At 38.6% G+C, this 21,169-nt stretch overlaps 1 protein-coding gene across 3 annotated transcripts in view; it reads left to right on the top strand.

The window, feature by feature from the left end:
• gabbr2 (gamma-aminobutyric acid (GABA) B receptor, 2) overlaps nucleotides 1-19,123 on the top strand; it is a 209,238-nt gene extending 190,115 nt beyond the window's left edge. For 2 of the 3 annotated variants that reach the window (XM_079590353.1, XM_079590354.1), the window contains 6 exons: nucleotides 7,431-7,541; nucleotides 9,471-9,695; nucleotides 9,974-10,156; nucleotides 10,972-11,101; nucleotides 11,385-11,499; nucleotides 14,380-15,207. In XM_079590353.1, coding sequence (XP_079446479.1) covers nucleotides 7,431-7,541; nucleotides 9,471-9,695; nucleotides 9,974-10,156; nucleotides 10,972-11,101; nucleotides 11,385-11,499; nucleotides 14,380-14,545 — 930 coding nt within the window. In that variant the 3' untranslated portion in view covers nucleotides 14,546-15,207. Of the gene's footprint in view, nucleotides 1-7,430; nucleotides 7,542-9,470; nucleotides 9,696-9,973; nucleotides 10,157-10,971; nucleotides 11,102-11,384; nucleotides 11,500-14,379 lie in introns of all 3 variants that reach the window. The other variant, XM_079590352.1, reaches the window with a different exon arrangement.
• Nucleotides 19,124-21,169: the final 2,046 nt, after the last annotated feature.

Raw genomic sequence — 21,169 nt, 5'->3', positions numbered from 1 at the left:
AAACACATAGTCAGCTCATGTTATGACAGGTGTTAACATGGTAATTGTGAGGTGTGAATGGAGTGAAATGCGGATGCCCACCCAATCAGAATTCAGGCAAAGATAGCATCGGCGGCGGTCAAATGACTCTTTAAAATCAGCTATAAAAATAAATAAAATATTTAAAAATGTTAATATTTACAAGTATGGCTATTACAAGCCAACATGGATCTGTGAATCTGAAGGATCTGGAGAGATTCTGTTTTTAGGAATGGTCTCTGATCTCTTGTCAGGTGTTCTCCAAACTCATCAGGCATTATAGGAGAAAACTCTGTTATCTTGGAAAAGGGAGGTTGCAAAAAGTATTTAATAAAAGGGGGCAAATAATTGTTCCTAATGTGTTTTGGAAAAAAAGACATTTATTTCATAATGTGATTTCTATATTTCTATATATATAGCTGGTTCAGTCTGCTCTAAAACAGAATTGGAGAAATGTTATTTATCGACCAGTGACCTTATCAGTCTTACCCATGAATACTGTAGAGCAAAATTCTCCTGCTGTCAAGCAGCCTATATGTACGCTCTATAGTCTGCATAATACAGCCCAGTACACATCACAACACCTCCATTGAGCCTCCAAGGACTCAATTTCTGCTATCTCGGCTAGCAATGACAGGAATATGATGTGCATGCACACGTTTGAGTCTGCCAAAGACAGAAAATGAGAAAAAAAGAGAGTTTTGTCTCACTGCTGGAAGTATAACTTTTTTGAATCACAAGTTTTGGCTTAACTTTCCTAAAAACTAAATTCTGTATCAAATTCAACTCCAGCAGGACCAGCCTAACAGATCTTGACAGTAGCCGTGTACATAATAATCGACAAATTTGTTATTACAACCGGGAACATTCAGTATCTTGTACGAAATGAACATCATCAAAAGATATCACGTTCACTCAGAGCTTTATAATCATGTTTAATTAATGTTAACACAAGGGGTAATATCCTGGACAGGACGTGCACCTCAATGGAGTCAATGAAGGCGAGGTAAACCGAGAACAAGAGAAAATGAGGTGCGGATGATCCCAGGCATGATAAAGTAAATGAGACGCAAGTGGGACTTTACCTCGAGGATTAGATCAGACAGCGTTTGAAGTATGCTGGCAGTTTGTTTAATGTGAAGTGCACTGGGTCAGTTCAGACCTCGCATGCAGTGGATTACTGCCGCCCATTTTGGACATTTCACCAATAGGTTCAAAGAGCTCTAAAATAAATTTTACTGGAAGGACATTTTTCTTGGTAATTATATGGATTTTTCTTCAGCTACATACATGCACTTTTATGTCCCAGAGAAAATGTCTTCAGCGTGTACCTAGCTTACATAAAGTTCTAGCTATGATTATTTTTTTATTTTTTCTAGCTAAGAATTAAATGGGTCCTATTTTGCTTTTTTACATTTTCAACTTTTAGTGCGTAATGTTGCTGTGTGAGCATGAAAAAGGTCTGCAAAGTTACAAAACTCAAAGTCACTCCAATGGCAGTTATTTTCTATATCAGTGCGCTCTATTTCTGAACTCCCCGAAACGCCTTGATTGTATTATTGAGTTTTCACAATATTCCACATTTAAATAATTCCCACCCAAGACATATGCAAAAAAGGGTCGAGGTCTGGTTGAGTTGTGTTAGTAGTGTGTTGAAACTCACGTTTATAGTAAGGGACGTGACATTTCCGAAACACGCTTGAAGCAGTTGACCAATCACAACTCACTGGTCCAGCCGACCAATCAGAGCACATAGTGCTTTTCGGGAGGATGGGCTTCATAGAGACAGGAACAAAACAGAGCGTTACTGACAGACTGGGAAGAGAGGTGCTGAAATAATGTCAAATATGAGAAAAATAATGTGTTTATTGAACATTCAAGCATGAAAACCTATTCTAGTAGACCCCTAAAACAAAATCAAGACTTTGAGAGGGTTGGTAATAGGTTCCCTTTGAGCCATACTAGCAATATGCTATGCTACTTGCAATACTATGAGGAAGTCAGCCATTTCATTCCAAAATGTTTTTTCCACTACTATTATTCCCATCACCGAATGTGAACACATACAGAATTTAAGATGTGGTGTATTTATAAACAATGTTGGTGATGGTCAGAGGACAGTCGCACAAACACCCATCTACTCTTTTTCGCACGGCACAGAAAGGTGCTTGTGGCTTCAGTAATCATGGGGGCAGCAGAGTGCACTATGATGGAGAGCGGCCATCCTCCATCACTCACAGTTTGCTATGCCTGCCTTCATGGAGGAAAAAAACAGCAGTCCTAATGAGTTATCAGGACTGATGGCTTATCGTGTGTGGGACCTCTCCGTGTCCTTGACTCAACAAGGATGTATAGATGACCCGAGTCACAAATCGCGACTGTCCCCCGGAAAAGAAAACATACCGTATGCGTTATGGCCTTCCAATTTCGTGAGTGTAGGCGAGTGTTTATGTGTCCGTGACCGTAATACTGAGAGCGCATCTGTGTGCATACCTCAGTATAATCCCAGTAGTCGCCAGATTCAAATGTTTGCCCATGTGTGAGTTCTAATAACGTTTGACAGCGAGCACTCGAACTCCATTTATGAAGGTTGTTATCCGCAAATTAGCTGCATGTTCATAAGTGAGTGTGTTTGTGTAGGGCGAAGGGTGCGCGGTACAGGAGTCACGTGACGGCAACATAGCGAAAGTCATTTGCATCGGAGACTCGCGGAGAGCGGGCAGATGGGAGTTGTGATTAAAACCGAGATATTCTGGTGCATTAGATTAAAGAATGATGTCAATAAAAAGCATTTTAGGCTGCAATAACAAAGGCAATCTGAAACATGCCACTGCACGGTCTCATTTGCATATTTAAATGCGCTTGATGTTCGGGGTTTGATTCCTGGTCTAATGATGCATTTAGCCTGTAATGAATCAGTGATGGCAGCTCCCAGGCTCAGCCGCAGGGACTGCAGCAGGGCCACTTTGAAGTCACTGCATTTGAAGTTGAGTTTAGAGCAGTGGACTCCAAAAATAAGCACACACCAGAGGGAGACAGATCTGCAAAGCCTCAGCGTGCAGCTGCAGGTTCATCCTCAAACTGGAGCAGGTAGACGTAACCCTGGAGGAGCCACACAGAGATGCAGTCAGCGAGCCGGAAAGTGCTAAACATGGTCCGAAATTTACATTTGCCACACCTGCAAAATGCAAATGATCAGAGAAAGTTGCATAATGGAAGTATATTTTGGATTAAAATAATATTATTCAAATAAAAGCTGTTCTTTTTGAACTTTCTGTTTATTAAAGAATCCTGATGAAGAAAAAAATGCATCACGGTTTCCACAAAAATATTAAGCTGCAAAACATCGATAATTCTAAGAAATGTTTCTTGAGCAGCAAATCAGCAGCGTATTAGAATGATTTCTGAAGGATCATGCGACAATGAAGACTGGAGTCTGAAAATTCAGCTTTGCCCTCATAGGAATAAATTGATATAATTCAATAATTGAATAATAAATTAAATAATTTGATCAAATAAATGCAGCCTTGGTGACATAAGAGTCTAAGAAAAAGTATGAATTTAACAAAAATTCTGCCAAACTTTTAAAATAATAATAGTATATAATATATTTAAAAAATTGTTTAATTTATATAAAACATTATAGCATGCCTTGCAGGTCATTGCATCAATTTCAATATATATGAGATGAGGCAGACTGTAAAAAAAATCATAATTTTGTTCCTAATATTATTGCAATAAATTGTCCCACATCCTAGATAAATTGTCTTCGATTTGAATCGCTCACGTGAGATCATTCTATCATTTTTAATTTAGATAATGTATTATATTGCAGTTCTGGCAAACATGGGCAAAGTGAGTGTGTTATTTACTGACCTGGGCGGATTTTTACTTGTATCTGGTGCTTGGCGAGTGTTGGTTTTGAACCATGGTGCTAAACCTTGTTCCTTGATGTGTGTCATGTCTTTGCTGTGGGATTAGGTCAGTGAAGTATCGTTCGAGCTGACCTTAAGATTTGATGGCTGAATAATTGACTTCTCTTTAAACAACTCTCAGCTCCATTGAACAATATCTGCCTCTCCATACTACATTTAAGCAGTGGCACGCAGAGATCACAGGGTGTAATGTAAAAGGATTACTACAGATAAGAGATTGTGGTCACAAGAAGCCATGTCAGAGAGAAACAGACGAACAGAGGGGTGACTGACCCGTACAAATGAGTATTATAACTATCATTTCTCTTAAACAAGAGCTTAGCTCCAAATCAAAGGTCTTAGAAAGAGGCTGGATAATAGAAATCTCATTCATGCTGTACTAAACTCTCAATGGAAAAAAATATATGCTCATGGAGAAATGACTGAGGCAAAGAACCCTGAAGTCCACGACTCTTTCTCTCTCTTTCACTCTCCCCATCATTTTAGGTTGATTCCTTTTTTTCATGCTCAGATTGAGATACATGGAGGACCGAATCACACCATGTATACTTTAATGCATATAGGTGTTCCTGTGGACCCACTGTCCTGCAGAGTTTAGCTACAATCCTAATCAAATACACGTGTGTAACATAGGCCAGCTAGTACTAAGAGCCGTGCAGGTAAATCTCACTCCCTTTGGCCTCAAGAGGCACACTGGCGACTGACGTCTTTAATGTCCTTGTTAGCGTGTCCCCCAATTCGAATCCCGCTCGGACTGGGTCGAGTAACACCTGACCCAGCTAATCAAGGTCTTCAGGATCACTTGAAAAATCGCATGGCTGGTGAGCTGAAGCAGGGTGGAAATAAATTTTGCCTGACAGTTGGGTCTCCAGAAGTAGGGGTGAAGACCTAGAAATAATACAATAAAACACTATCGGTCAAATGTTTGGATTCGTTTTTTTTTTTTTTTTTTTTTTGAAATCTAAAGTTTTATGTACTGTAGCATTGATGTATTAAACTGATAAAAAATTACAGGAAAGACATGATGTTCTTAGAAATACACTTTCTAATACACTATCTTGCGTTTTTTTATTTCTCTGAATTGCGAGATATAAAGTCGCAATTGCGTGTTATAAAGTCAGAATTGCGTGATATAAACTCGCAATTGCGTGTAATAAAGTCAGACTTGCGTGATATAAACTCGCAATTGTGTGTTATAAAGTCAGAATTGCGTGATATAAACTCGCAATTGCGTGTTATAAAGTCAGAATTGCTAGAATTAAACTAAATTCTGACGCAATTGCGACTTTATATCACACAATTCTGACTTTATAACACGCAATTATTGCGACTGTATATCACACAATTCTGACTTTATAACACGCAATTATTGCGACTGTATATCACACAATTCTGACTTTATAACACGCAATTATTGCGACTGTATATCACACAATTCTGACTTTATAACACGCAATTGGGACTTTATAGGGTGTTTATGGTGTAAGATTGCTAGGATCAGGTTTTTTTGCCCTCGAGTCTCTACCGATACCGAGTCCCGATCCGATACTTCTATAATACATAAAAAAAGAATAAAGAAGAACGAAAAAACAGATCCAGGATGTTCCTTATTTTTTATTTAATTCACCTTATTTTAACATTCAACAACTCTGTTAACAAACAGAGCACTTCTGTGAGGTAGCTTGAACAATCAAGTAATAAATAACATAAATTCTTCACTTTTGGTGATGTCAACAAAGTGATGTCATGCCGCACGCGTTGCTGTTTCTGAGAATATATATGAGAATATATATACATATATCCGAGTCCTGATCGGGAGGTAACGTCCGATTCCGATCGAGTCTGAAACCAGAAACCACGTGATCGGGCCCGATTTCCGATCACATGATCGGATCTGGACATCCCTAAAGATTACATTTGTAAACTATAATTACCTTAAATTAATCATTTAATAAAAACAATCTTCCTCCATTTAGTAAGCTAGGCTTTAACAATACATTTGTAAGTGAAAAGTCTCAGGCAGGAGATACAGGGTTATCTGTATGCTGCCTCTTCTGTGTCTAAACCTGCTACTGTACTAATACACACCTAATGGCTGTCTGTTTGCCATTCTCAGTGTCCATATGGTTCATTCCAGTCTATAAACTGATATAATTCTCTCTTCTCAGCTAACTGTGTCCCTCTTGTCACCGTCTCTCCAAAGACACTCTGTCAGTCACATATCCTTCCAGCTTCCAGTGAACAATTACATTAGACGCCTAATGCAGTGAGAAATAGCTGAGCACCCAGCGCTCTCTTTAAGCCCAACCCACCGACTGTTGCCCGGCAACACCACACAGCTCCACTAACTACAGCTCAGGCTACGAGGAAAGCAGAGCTCTTGTTGTTGTGCAGTTCGAAATAAGCAGTTTATTTAAGTTTTATCTTTTCATTTCTTGGTTTTTGAGGTCAGAAGGAACACTTGATTGTTTAACAGAGAAGTAAAAGCATTATTATGTTACTTTCAGTGAGGGGAAAGATTGCTATTTCTTCCGTTGCTATTGTAGAAGCACTTTGTCACATCAACATTTTTTCGCAGACTATACATCATCAGCAGTTCCTCTCTGATCTGTTCTCTCGCGGAGTTAAAAAATTGTCTGACGATGTCTGTTTGACTTCTAGGATTCATCACATCTTGGAATGTGTCATTTATAAATAGAACTTCTTGTGTTGGCTGGCCCACTTTAGTCGCACCGTCACTTTGTGAAGATGTCTTCTGTGCTGTGAACTCCTTAATGCCAAACTCAAATCATGCTGATAGAGCCACACAAGCGGCGGATGAAAGCTGGGGGTGTTACGCTCTGTGACTAAACTGGGAAAAATCGGCAAGACTTAGGAATGCGTTTGGAGGTTGGATCCTTGTCTAGCTTTGTGTCCGGGTTGTTGCATGGCAAGCTTAAGGTTTTTCAAACTGGGGCAGCAGAAAGTGGGTTAGAGCTTGGCTACTTTTAGACCCAGCACTTTGAGGGGAACTCTGTTGAGATCTTCTCTTTCACAGACCAGTCCTGATCTGTCTTGCATATCAGGACTGTAAATATCTCGATCAATATCAAGCAATCAATGCCTGGCCCATAAAGAGTTATTGTTAATCGTTAACTCTCAAGTGGCATCCCGTAGAGGTGACTATATTATTGTTACTATCTCTGAAAAAGTTCATTAAGGTTGATCTCCCATGGGAGATTAAATGAACCCAGTTCCTGTAATGCCTTCATCCTCAGCATTGGTACTCAATGCAAATGCAATTTAGCAAATTTACTTCTAAATGCAAATGTATTTAATAAATTCTTAAAGTCAACCCCAAATCAACCTTCATATTAAACGCATTTAAGTCAAGGCAAATTAGCCCTGGCTCTATATTTTGTTATTGTTGTTAGTGACAAAGGTGTTTTTTAGCCAGGATTATTTCCACTCATTGGTTTTCTCACTGTGTCTCCACAGGCAGATCCTCAGGGACGAGACATCGCAATCCGGCCCTTCCTGGAGCATTGCGAGAACACGCACATGACCATTTGGCTAGGGATTGTCTATGCCTACAAAGGCCTCCTTATGGTGAGTGAGAACATTCTAGAGAGCAACAACATGATCGCCATCTGCTCCCGCAGACAACCGAGTCTGAATATTCTGCCACTTGGTAAATTATTATATACACTATATCTCACTGTCATGAAAATGCATTTGCAATGCTAGATTCTGAGTCTCTTGTGTTACATCAGGAAATACAAATACCATACATACAGTTATCTAATGTTCATGACCCACCCGAGTGTTACCAAACACAAATTAGAGTACTTGGATATTTATTAGGGAACAATATTGTCTTTTATCATACTTTATAAAAGCTACAAATCAAAAAAACCTAAGCCACTTGAGGTCTGCATTACTATGATTTTACCTCTGGTTTTAGGCTTGAGAACAGCTCTAACAGTGACAAAATGAACACCCCCTGCTTATTGCTTATATATCAGTCTTTTATGTTGTTTACACTGAACTAAAAAGTCTAAAACCAAAACTTACTGTAAACTAATGGTTATCAACTAATGGGCCTCAGCAAAGAGGGGTGCAATATGGCTTGAAATTATTTAAATGAAGCATTAAAATACAGATGAAACTCGAAAAATTTAAATATTGTGCAAAAGTTAATTGATTTCAGTAATTCAACTTAAAAGGTGAAACTAATATATTATATAGACTCATTACATGCAAAGTGAGATATTTCAAGCCTTTATTTGTTATCATTTTGATGATTATGGCTTACAGCTTATGAAAACCTTTTCACAATATTCTAATTTTCAATTTGGGGTTTTCATAAGCTGTAAGCCATAATCAAAATTATAAAAAATAAAGGCTTGAAATATCTCACGTTGAGAAACTGCTGTAAAAAAAGAACATTATTATTTTGCTTCCTGATAAACAGTGCTTACTGGTAAGGTATTTCCTGCTGGAAATGCACATATAGCGAACTCACTGACTGGACTTTGAAACATTGTACCGGAGATATAACATGAGCAAGATTGCTCCTTCCAATTAACCTCACTTTAGATGACTGGTAAGGTGCCTCAGGAACCAAAATGCCCCCAGTCAGTTAATTGCCCATAGCACAGACCATAATCTCTGAGTCAATGGTGGCAACATCCTCAAATAAAAATCTGCCCTCTTACTCACTTTGTGCTCTGTGGAAATGATTTGTCCTCTTGTTCTTGCTGCTGTAATAGCGGCAGGTGGTTCGGTTGACTGGCAGGCCATTACCTCTGTTTTTACCCTGCTCTACAGTAGACGATCCGTGTCAAAGTTCATCTGTGGACCACGGAGCATCTCTTCCAGTCTCTGTTCTCTCTCTTCTCTCTAAAAACTACAGCTGTAGATGTGTGTGGAGGCAAAGGTGTCGATGTTAAATCGAAGCTGAAACGCATTTAGAATGAAAGTCATCAAATCATAATAGTGAACAAGTGCAAATGCCATCACACTCGCGTTCTCTTATAGGCCTATGTGCCATTTCAACAAAACTTCCTCTACCTTCCTCTTGTCATGTTTGAAAACCCGCTGCTAAATCAGCACGGCTTCACTTACAGCTGACGTGTCCCTGCAGAACGAGAGAAGGAAGAGAGAATGAGAGGGTGAATAAGGAAAAAGAGTGAGACGGGCTGTGATTGGATTAGGATTGAATAGGTTTGAGGCGAGTGGGTGCAGAATCAGATCTCCGAGTGTGCGTCATTATGTTAGCTGAGTCATATTTCTCAGAGTTCACTCTAGTCGCACACAAAGGTGCTTTGATTACTTCTCTGACTTCCTGAGAGTTGGACAGGTGTTGTTAGCTGCCTTTAGAGGCATTAGGGTGTTAAATAAGTCAGCCACAGTTCATTCTCACTGGCTTTATGATTCATCACTGTAAACTGAGGACTGCACACGGTGATGAATGCAAAACTTAAGATTTCACTGCTCTTATAATTCATTGCACTTTTCTCTTTTTTTTTTGTCTAGTTGTTTGGCTGTTTTTTGGCCTGGGAGACCAGAAATGTGAGCATTCCAGCCCTGAACGACAGCAAGTACATCGGTATGAGTGTGTATAATGTGGGCATCATGTGTATCATTGGGGCAGCAGTGTCCTTCCTGACCCGAGATCAGCCTAATGTGCAGTTCTGCATCGTGGCACTGGTCATCATCTTCTGCAGCACCATCACGCTGTGTCTGGTTTTTGTGCCAAAGGTAAGTACTGCAACGTACAGCCTGATCCAGCCCTATGGGGAAAGAATTGTAGAGGTCAGCGAAAGCCACATTCTGGCATTTTGATTTGTGCAAATCCCCTAGCAAGTTCACCGGAATATAATTGAGAACAGTGCTTACTTTGCATTCCCTGGGGCTCTTTGGAAATGAACACACTGAAATTTGAAAGATTCGACTCTACCTCTAAACAAATACATCCTAAGCAGACTCAATGCCAAAAGATCTGAATATTATGTCCTTGTTCTCTTCTCGTTTGTTAGTTTGTAACAATGCGAACAAACCCGGATGCTGCCACACAGAACCGGAGGTTAAAGTTCACCCAGAACCAGAAGAAGGAAGATTCCAAGACTTCCACCTCAGTAACCAGTGTTAACCAGGCCAACACTTCCCGTCTGGACGGGCTACAGACAGACAACCACCGCCTCCGGATGAGAATTACAGAGGTGACGGACGTTTCTCCGATTTCAGACCAAATTATTACATTCCTAGAATGACAGTGTACTTTAAACGGTTATTAATATAATACTAACAATTACTAATACGCCACTACACTAAAGGGGGTCATGTTTTTTTTAATAATATAATCCCTCCCTAAATTATATATTAATAATAACAAATGATGTGAAGAAAAATAACTAATACAGGTAAACAAAAAAATATATTATGCAAATCAAAATACAGTGCCCAAATCATATATTAGATTAAGTATAAATATATATTAAGACTAAATGATTATACTTAAATAATAAATAAATAAATAATTATATCAAGACTAATATATATTTTTGGGAGCAACTGTATGGAGTTTTGTTTTGTGAAATCAATAAATGTTTTCAGTACTGAAAGTATTTTACAGTAATGAAACATACTACTGTATTTTTTTAGTTTTTTTAGTTTGAAAATGACAAATTATTAATTTGTTAAATACATTAAATTACTGGTTTACAGTAAGGTTTAATTTGTTAACATAGTTAACTGCATTAGGTAACATGTACTAATAATGAAAAATACTTCCAAAGCATTTACTAATCTTAGCTATTGTTAATTTAAACAGTTGCTTATACATTATTAAAATCAAAAAGTATTATTTCACGGACTTGAGCTAACATGAACTAACAATGAACAGTTGTATTTTTATTAGCTAATTTTGATTAAGATTAATAAATACTATAACAAATGTATTGCTCATTGTTAGCTAATGCATTACTAATGGGACCTTATTGTAAAGTGCTACTGGATTTTTGAATTTGTGTTACAGCTGGATAAGGAACTGGAAGAGGTTACCATGCAACTCCAGGACACTCCAGAAAAGACTCCATACATTAAACAAAACCACTACCAAGATGTCAACAACATCCTGAGCATTCGCAACTTCACTGATGGCAAAGGTAGGAGAAGTGTATATCAAACCTTGTGTGCCTCACCTGTCGATCACACACAGCTGTCAGTCGTGACTCATTTCAGTATGTGAAACTCTTTTCCTCTGTTCCTGAGTCTGTCACCCAGAGAAGAAGAACAATTTATTGGTGTTATACATTTTTCACCCCCAAACATGTCAACCTGAGGTGTCATATAAGGTGTGAGTTCTGACTCAGCATCTTCTTCAGCCGAATCCACCACTGACATCCTGATGGAAAGGCAGCATTCTGAACATCATGTCTTTGTTTTCAGATGGAGAGAAATCTCTGAAGAACCACTTAGAGCAGAAACCTCAGGCTCAGTGGGGATCCATGGATCCTTCTAGGATAAGCAGAGGTCCACTAGAAGACATCAACTCACCAGAACAGTGAGTTTACTGCATGCACTTTAAGCCCAAAAAAGTTTCTGGACACATAAAAATCTATAAACCAAAATATCCAGACATAATATTTGACGAAATATTTTTTAGACAATGACAGTATTAAGACAAAAGTATAAGTCTGAGAAAACTCTACATGCTTTTAGCTATACATGGGCGACATCTAAATCTTGAGTTGGGGGAGGGGCAAGAAAAAAATCAAGAGTCTTTTTGAACCTGCATCAGCAAGTTTTTCGCAGAAATGTTAAGCACAAGTTTAAGTTTGCTTGTTACTTGTTCATTTACTTATTCATTTAATTATTAACTTTATTTTATTGTCACGGAAAATTACGCACACATAATGTGAATCATTGTCCATCATTTTGCGAGCAAACTGGTGATAAAGTAAAAAAGTAAAAGAATTTGCGTGACATTTATGCCGGTGAAGAAGTCTCATATGGCAGTCAATTATTCACTACAGAAACTGAAAGTAAAAACTGACGAGTTTTGGCAATCTGACACTGCATTTCTGTCAGGACCACTATTGTCAAATACGATTGACAATTAGAATACAGTTTGGATTGGCGGTATGGTTGCGTTCTGGGCGAGAACTCTAGCATGGATAAAAGCAGGGAGAGCAGCAATAACCCCCCTTGGGGTAAACAGAACAGAACCAACATGAATGAAAGCAAAGATATTTAATTCAAGATTTTAAATTACAACATAATTCGAGAATTTATTTTGATTCAAGGGGAATCAGAATGCCAACGGACCAAAAAATTATCATCACTAATGTTAAACTACTAAATTTTATTTTTTATTTTTGCTCTCTAGAATGAGAATATCCATCTCTGCAAAACCACCTGTTACTGACTAGCTATAAGTTCTTTTAATGGGTCTTTAAGGGTTTTCATTTTCTAAATAGTTTTTGTTGAAACTGTCCACCTTATTCTGCAATGCTGAAGAAAGCTTTTTTCTTCTGATTTACTAGCCGCCATTGGTAGAAGAACAAAGTGCGGTAAATGGTCAAACTATTAGTGCTACAAACCGGTGTGTTTATGATTATTATAATGAATTAAAATAATATTTGAACAATTACCGGTTTTCAACATCAAGCAGCGTAACGGACAGTTTTTGTACAGCTACAATATCTGGAAGCGAATGACACCGGAAGCCTTGCACATTAGAGTAAACACATACCACATACCACATACCAATGGCCAGGCCCTCTTGCGTTAAAAACAAGGTGAACACATACAACATACAGTACATTGCTGTGGGAAATAATACAGACATCAGGGGGGAAAAAAGTAAATGAAAGCAAGTAGAGGTTCAGAGACAGAGAGAGAGACGTGGGAGGGGGGCTGTGGTTACATAATGTGTGATTTCTAGTGAGAGCGAAAGGCACTGGACCCTGAAAATAGACATGAGAGTAGAATTAGAGGACTACAGGCTGTCCCAGCACATGAATGTTTGATCTCACAGAGGAGGGATTCTGCACTGTCACTGTTCATCAAACACACACACTCACACTCTCACTCACACATACTCTCACACACTTACCCCAGTAGCTGATGGAGTCTTGACCTTGCAAAATAACACCAGCTCTGCCATGGGAATATGCGGCGAATTAATTTATTGTGCCTGTTCTCCATGTCTGCAGTAAAGAATAAACAAATACATATTTAGTTTAATAACACTGGCATAAAGATTTTTATTTATTTTTTTGCATGTGAACCTCCAACATCTGACTAATCAATGTTAATTATTTCTAAACACAGAAGACATTTTCCTTAATTGATGTATGAAATTAATATTTGATTGAAAGTAATAACTCAAAGAGACTCCAATCATAAAACCAATCATGAGAGGTGTGGTGTGTGCACTTTATAGAACTGCTATTTGGTTTCTGTAATTGATTTAAAGGGCTTCGGCCTCTTGGGGTGCAGTTTGAATCTAGACACAGGTATGAGATAGACTTAATATGAGGTGATCACACAGCCAGGTACATACAGGACCAAAAGAACAAGCACAGTCCCAAACCCATCATCCTGACTATGACATAAGAAAGAAAAAAAGAAGAAAAAATTAATACATATATTTGCTGTAATGGAATATGTGTGAAAAAAATGGAGAAAGATGATTTATGATTTACCAGGAGCTAACGACTTCACGGACTGTAACTACCACAATGTTAACAGAAAGTAAATAAAGTAAATAAAAAGCTGATTTGACGTTAACTTGACTGACAGGACAGCTGTTTCGGTGGTTGCCTAGCAACATAAAAAACGCAGCGCACTGCTCGTTTTGAGTGATGGGCCAGTGCTGTGCACTTCAGGTGTCAGGTGATCGGTGCCTTAAAGCTACACTGTGACTTTTTTTTTTTTGTTGATTCTTAGCAAAAAACACTTTGTTCTTTCAAAATAATATATGCTCATTAATGTATAATTACTTCTACCAACTAATCAAGTATTCTCGTAAGCGTAGAATCTGCTATTTATACGGGTGAACTACTCGAATGGCGGAAGCCATGTTGCGCCTCCATCTTAAAAATACATTAGCCAAAGAGGGACATACCTGGAAATTCAAGCTTTGCCTTTCACGTTTTTACACTCAGTGGCACCGTGACGAATGCGAGGGGGAGATTACTCGCGACTGCCGGCAGATTTGAAATAATACGGTCACCGTAGGAGTTAAATCGCCCTCGGAATGGGAGGGGCTAGAAAGTAATATATTTAGTTGGTAGTCATATACAATTTCACCGCTATGGGAGTAATTCCTACACAGTGTAGCTTTAAACACAAGTTAACTATAGAGCATTAAAGAAAATGAGGAATTGGGTATTTTATGTATAATAACCATTTTCGTCTGTGTGATTTGTGTTCACAGCATACAGCGCAGGCTGTCCCTGCAGCTGCCGATCCTACATCACGCATATCTACCCTCCATAGGAGGGGTGGACGCGAGCTGCAGCAGTCCCACGAGCAGCCCGGCCTCCAGCCCCCGTCACAGACACATGCCCCCCTCCTACAGGGTTATGGTGTCCGGCCTGTGAGCCTTACCACTGCCCTGCACTGCACTCCCAGGAAGCGATCAGCTTTTTTTTAAAAGACAGACTGAGCAATATCAGCGGTTAACAGAAGTGTGTGAGCAACCCGGGGTGGGGGGGTCCGACTCTTCATCCATCCATGACCCCCGTCCCACCATCCATAGCCACATCAGAGCAGGACTGATCTTCAGGCTAGGAGGGAGGTGACCGGAGGTTCTCACACAGCAAACCAACCCATTATCTATGTCCCGTCACCTCCCGTTCCTAACTCGATGGACTCAACGCCTCCCCCCACACCCCCCACCCCAAACAGCAGCGTGGATCAACGGAGGACAGGCGCTGTAGCCTTAGCTGCTAAAAAAGAGACGCTTCCGCCGGCAGCCTTTCCACGAAATTTGTGCACATTGGTTCTGCTGGAACTTGCGGGAAGGGGGCAGCGGATGTGACCGAGGACTCCTCCTCTTTATTCAACACGTCAACAGCCATGTAAATACCATATTTGAACATCAAAGTGAGCTTTGATTATGCTGTGAAATGAATTATTCTGATGAGGCCTGGTGCTCCGTAGAACTTTACAAACCAGGAACAGACACGTACGACGTTCCAAACCGATATGAATTTGTTGTATTGCTTCAGTGTCCCAATGGTGTGAAAAAGTGGTTAATGGTAAATAAGACTATTAGTGTCTCGATTTTTTACTAAAGATAACAAGGGAGTGTAAACGCAGGCCAACTGTTCTCACCTGGATAGACGTGTAACCACACATTGTTTGTCTTCAAAAACAGCTAGCATCATGTAGGCCTGGTAACAGAGTACCGAAAGTACCACTTTGGTTTATCGCATATAACGTCACATTAGAAGTCGCGCAACTGCGACCTCAAAAGAGCCACAGGTCAAGCCGAAAGGGACGTAAGAGACAAAACGGGCGATTTTAGAGTCAGTCTTCCATTACAGCCGAGCAAGTTGATCCTGCACACCGGGACTGAAACACACAGATGCAGCCCCATGCTTCGGCTGTACAATCGCCGTCATGTGACCGGCTGTTACAGAACAAGAAGACTCACAAATTGCGATAATAACAGGGAAGTGGTACTCCATACAGAGCAAAACCAAAATATCCTCACAGAAAGCTGCGAGGTTACACAAAAGAAGCGGTCCACGCAGCAAGACAGAAGGACGATATTGTATTAAACAGCGGGACTGAAAAATTAGCACAAGTGTAATTAACTTAATAAGTCGAGTCACGTAAGAACAAAGCCTCGTTTTGACTTTCTGGTGCAGTCTCTCAGTTTACCCTCCCTCTGTTTGTTTCTCGTTCGTTTGTTTTTTTGGGGTTGATGAAAAAAACCCAAACATTTGTGAATCCTCTACGGTTGTAGCTTGGGCTAAAAAGGGCTCGGGTTGAGGCGCGTGTGTGTGTGTGTGCCGTGTTGTTCCAGAGGAGAAATGGCAGAGTGACATTGTGAAATACATCACCTCGCTCTTAGCAACAGTGAAATGACCTCATAGTTGCTATAGAAATGTTATTGTGTGCTGTGAACTTTTGCACAATGTCTCGCAGAGATAGGGAGCATCAGCTAAAGCTGTTTTGTAAATTTGGAAATGTAATCAAAATATGAATTATCGGAAATAAGCTACGTATCATTCATATCAATGGCAAGAGTTTGTTTTCGGCTGATATCTCACCGTCGGTGTCTTGGTTTTAGTTTCTGTCGGATTTGTTACTGTACGTGTGTGCCTGTCGTCCTACGGGAGCCTAACGGGACCGAATCGTGTCGACCGGATGACGAAAACAGTGACTTCACATATTATCCTATTCCTAAGTCATTGCATCGAGATTTTCACTAACTCGTGACTTCCTTCTGTATGGCTGTTATTTGATGATAACGCAACATCCGTGGGTATTTATTGTCTCGACTTTCCGGGGAAGAAAGAGGAGACTGAAACAACATGGTTGGTTTGCTAACAGTGATTGTCATTGTACCTCACGCTCACTAATGTGTCACGATGACAAAGACCTTTAAATAAAACAACACAGATACGCAAAAATCCCACTACGCCACGGGAGCTTGTCTTAGCATGACGGCCACGACCTGGACTGACGTTTCTAATACACAATGAGTTTTTCAGGACACGGAGGGGATTGTCTACATTTGGACTTTTGCAGCATATGACTATGACTTGAGTTTTCATTCTGACTACAATCAGCTCTTATTTCCAAGTTCATTTCAACATTATTGTTTATTCTTCGATGTCTTTATGATATGTTGTTTGGCACGTTCAACAGTCAGTATCCCACAATATGATCATCGTTGGCACATGTGAACATCATATTTAATGTCCTATATTAGAGAATAAACTAAAACATCAACAACGAGAGAATAGTGTACAACGGACATTAAAAAACAATATATACAACTTATAACTGGCTTTATTTGTTCATTGTTTCTCACCGCCTTTTAACCTCCTGTTAAAATATGCTATGGTAATCTACAACTTTCATTAATACGTCATTAACAAACAGATCTGCTAAAGCTGTTCCTAAAAGATTATAACTTCAATATATTTGAATGGAGGGTGATGAGCAACAATGAAGCTCGGTGAATCAGTAGAAGTACAAGGGCTAGCTCACATTTACATATTGCATTTCATTTTTTTAAACAGTATATGGCATATCTGACATGTAAACTTACAGTATACGGTCAATACTGTTATTACAACCTTTTACAGATTACTAATTGTCATAAAATGGGTAGATTCTTCTCATACTGAAATCCACTGTTCCTGTGTGATCTTCAAGTCGCTGGGGCCTGATTTATAAAATGTTTGATCCAGATGTGAAATCTATAATCCACGTCAAAAGTACGTTCTTATAAATATGAACGTTGGCGTGGATTTGAGCATTCACACACTTTATGTTCGAATCTGTGCGTACACACATTATATAAAATAGGCCCCTGCTTAATGAGGTTTTCAATGGTTTGAACTTCCAAGCATAAACAGGAACTTTAGTATTCAAATAATAATTTTTAGAAAATCGTCCAAAAGAGCAACTCAAATATCTATTTTATTACTAGTTAAGTGAATGGGATGTTTACAAGTGATCCGGCCAAACATCTGCTCAAGGAGTGGGCATAATTCAGTACTCTACTTTTAAATCATAATGATAAGCATAATATGAATTAGTTGAGGCAACAGAAGCCTGTCGACATGTAATTATGAACAAGAGATTATCAAGAGATTCTTATTCAGAGTAATCATACGGTAAAGTATGCATACACAAAGAATGTATTAGATTGATTAAAAAGAATTATTTATTTTTTAATCTTCCGCGCATGGTATCCTATGCATACATTATAGATTTAATTTTTTTGCAGATCGTTTTACTCCATTACTGACAAATGCACAATTATAATAATTATGAAAGTGGCAATAATTAGCTCATTATAACTGTATAGATAAGTATATTTACAGTATGTTCTTGATGGCACATTAAGCTGGAAGGCAGAATCATATCCAAAATATCTTTTACACTACCTGTACGTTCGGTGTATAATTATGACACTGATGTTGACATTGCACAGAAATATTGTCATAGAGATCATGCTTCTCAGAACAACCCTAAAGACTGTCTGACACTATGGAGTGTACTAAAAACAAATATGAAGACATTTATAGCACCACATGAAGACATACCATGCACCACAAACTGTTCTTTTTACAATGGAATGGTAAGCACTGATCCGTCTGTGTAAACATGTCATTACCGTTATGGGAAAAGTGAATTTGTGACAGTCTCGTTTTAAGGAAACCACTGGAAAAACACAAAAACTGGATAAAGAGATACAAGGTAGTGCTTTATATGATTTTTATTTGGATATGTTCTATACTGTGGATTCAAATCACTGTGTGTGTGTGCATGTGTTTGTCAATCAAGCGAAACACAAGGTTAACCCGTTTATGCGTTGCTTTTGAAAATGCATCATGGTCTATTGAATGCACATCTGGTTGTTTATGACCGCCTTGGCAATAACCTTGGAAATGAAGTGAAGAGCTGATTTGTTGGTCATTTAAATCTGTGATTTTACCTAAAAAAAAACTGGAAATGATCTAAGTGTTGTATTCTTCTAAAGCAAGAAAACACTCATTTGTGCAAAGAGATTGATGAATTCAGTCTACAGAATCAGTCTACAGAAGACTGCGTATTCTGGTGTGAACTGGTCTATCTTTGCATCATGTAACAAACTAGCAAGGCCTTGTCATCACCCCAGGAGAATGAACAACAACTTCTAATGTATATAATGTAAACAACTTATTTTTTCTGTAGAGGTACAATACAATGATAGTGGGGGTGTTACAAATGACGTTAAAAAGACAGAATGTTAGCAGTGAGCGTGTATGTCTGTTTGCCACTGTGTGAAAACGTGCTGTCTACAAGTTTACACATTGCTATACAAACTATTTATTCTGTGCTGGAAAACTTAACGCTCTATTTTTTTTTTGGTCCTTTTGCTTTATTTATTTTTTTATAGTTTTTTGAATTTACCATCTCTTTTGAGTTCAGAAAACTCGTCACTGCCCATCAAGAACAAACAAACAAAAAACAGAAAAGAAAAAAAAGAGGAACTCCACAAATCTGTTGTTTTGTTTTTCTATACAGTGCTTTTTGGAAGTGTACACTTGTGTGCTCCACTGCGGTACCGTCCCGTGTGTTTGCACTGGCACACACACAGACACACAGGAGCTCTTGAACAAATCAAAGTGGATGTGTTCATTTCATATTTCTTGTACCCTTAAACTGCATGGAAATCATAACATTTTTAATAAATTATTGCAAAAAAAAAAATGTTTTATTAATAAAATAATTTAAATTATTCTATTTTCATCATTTATCAAGCACCTCATTTGGAAATTAAGACTGGAAATACACCAAAATCTACTTAAAAGTGAAAGATCAGTCACAAATGAATATTCTGTAATTTACTCGCCTTCATGTTGATCCAAACCTGTATGCCTTTCTTCAGATCCCTTTATGAAAACTTTTTTTTTTTACATTCTTCAAAATGTGTCATTTTATGTTAAAAATACAGTATGAAAACAAACTGTACAAGTGTGATCTTCCTGTTAATTGATCTTAGATTTGCAACATGTTTCAATTTTGACATTACACGTCGCTTTCAAAACAGTTTTTGTCTACTAAAAATGTTTTTTTGGAAAGGTGTTTCATCAGCTGAACAACTGGCATAGGCTACACTCCATTGAACACAGCAACACACCTCTATCCCTGACAGACTCATTTTCATTCCTGTTAAAATATTCAAAATGGCGTTACTAACCAAATACATGTGGATAGAGAATTGAGTTGTAGGCTAAGAACTAGTCGATTATAATATAGGCCTTGCTTCTATGCATAACAGTCAGCCTAGCAACACGCGAACACTGCAGCAGTACCAAAGTCCCTTTAAGACTCAATCGGGAATTGATTGGGGGATAAATAATTATGTGCACGGATCATTTATAATAAACACTGCAATATTCCATTAAAAAAGCCAATTTCATGTTGACATATCAAAGACTAGTTCGGTAGATGGTTCACGACTATTATGAATGGGAGAAAAAAATAGCTTTTTAGCACTATTAATAAAGAAACAACATTTATGGGACAGTTCGTGTCAGATTTTGTTGTTGATTTTAAATATGTTATTTTATTGTGAGTTCCACAAGCAGTTTTTGAGATTTCATGATCCCCCCCATTCAAATAGGACTTGGTCTTGGATGCCCGAAATAGCCATAGACAGTATATAAACGGAAATAGCTGCCTGGAGGCGTTGCAAATATGGCCGCCGAGTGAACATTGAAAGGGACTTTGCTAATATGCTGTTGTTATATTCACGACAATCATTAATTAAGACTCTGCATAGCGCCAGTTGCATGTGATTGAAACAAGAGAGTTGACAGATATAGTACAGTGTTGCTTGTATCAGACAGTTGGATGCTGAGATTGACCAATCAGAATTAAGCATTCCAGAGTCACATGCAGGGTTTACGATGACATTCGGGTGAGTAAATAATGGCAAAACGAAACTTTCTTTTTCAATTACATGATTGCGCAGTGTAGTTTTCAATGAGCCCATGTTTTGATCTCTCACGTACACACTTTTACACAATCATAAAACAAACAGAAAGGCAAGGCGAATGAATCTGTCACGAGTGCTTCTGTAACGTTACATTCAGTATCATGAATTATTGAGCGTGCAGGGACTTCATGCCAAACTGGATGGTGGAGGATGAAGCCTTCATGTCACAGTCAGCTTTCCTATTCCATCAAGTGCTCAAATATTTAACATGTCAGTACTAGACAGGACACAGAAGACCTTTTCACTTCTCACAACAGCACAACACAGAAACGGGCCAGCGGGTGTCCTTAAAATAGAACGCAGTGAATTGCGTCAATAGAAGATAAAGTTTAGAAATGTTAAAGTTTACCACAGAAAATCATTTTGACACATTGGAATGTTTTCCACTAGATATTGAACACGGCTTGGCATTAGTCAAGTATGATGATTTTTCCAAGGTGTTCATGTACTGACTTTATGAACATGTTAATGTGTGTAGCTGAAATAAAACCCT

The sequence above is a fragment of the Phoxinus phoxinus genome (genome assembly GCF_949152265.1).
Source record: "Phoxinus phoxinus genome assembly, chromosome: 19".
Taxonomy (NCBI): Eukaryota; Metazoa; Chordata; class Actinopteri; order Cypriniformes; family Leuciscidae; genus Phoxinus; species Phoxinus phoxinus.
Note: the sequence above shows the minus strand (reverse complement) of the source record. Positions and strands in the feature narration are given on the sequence as shown.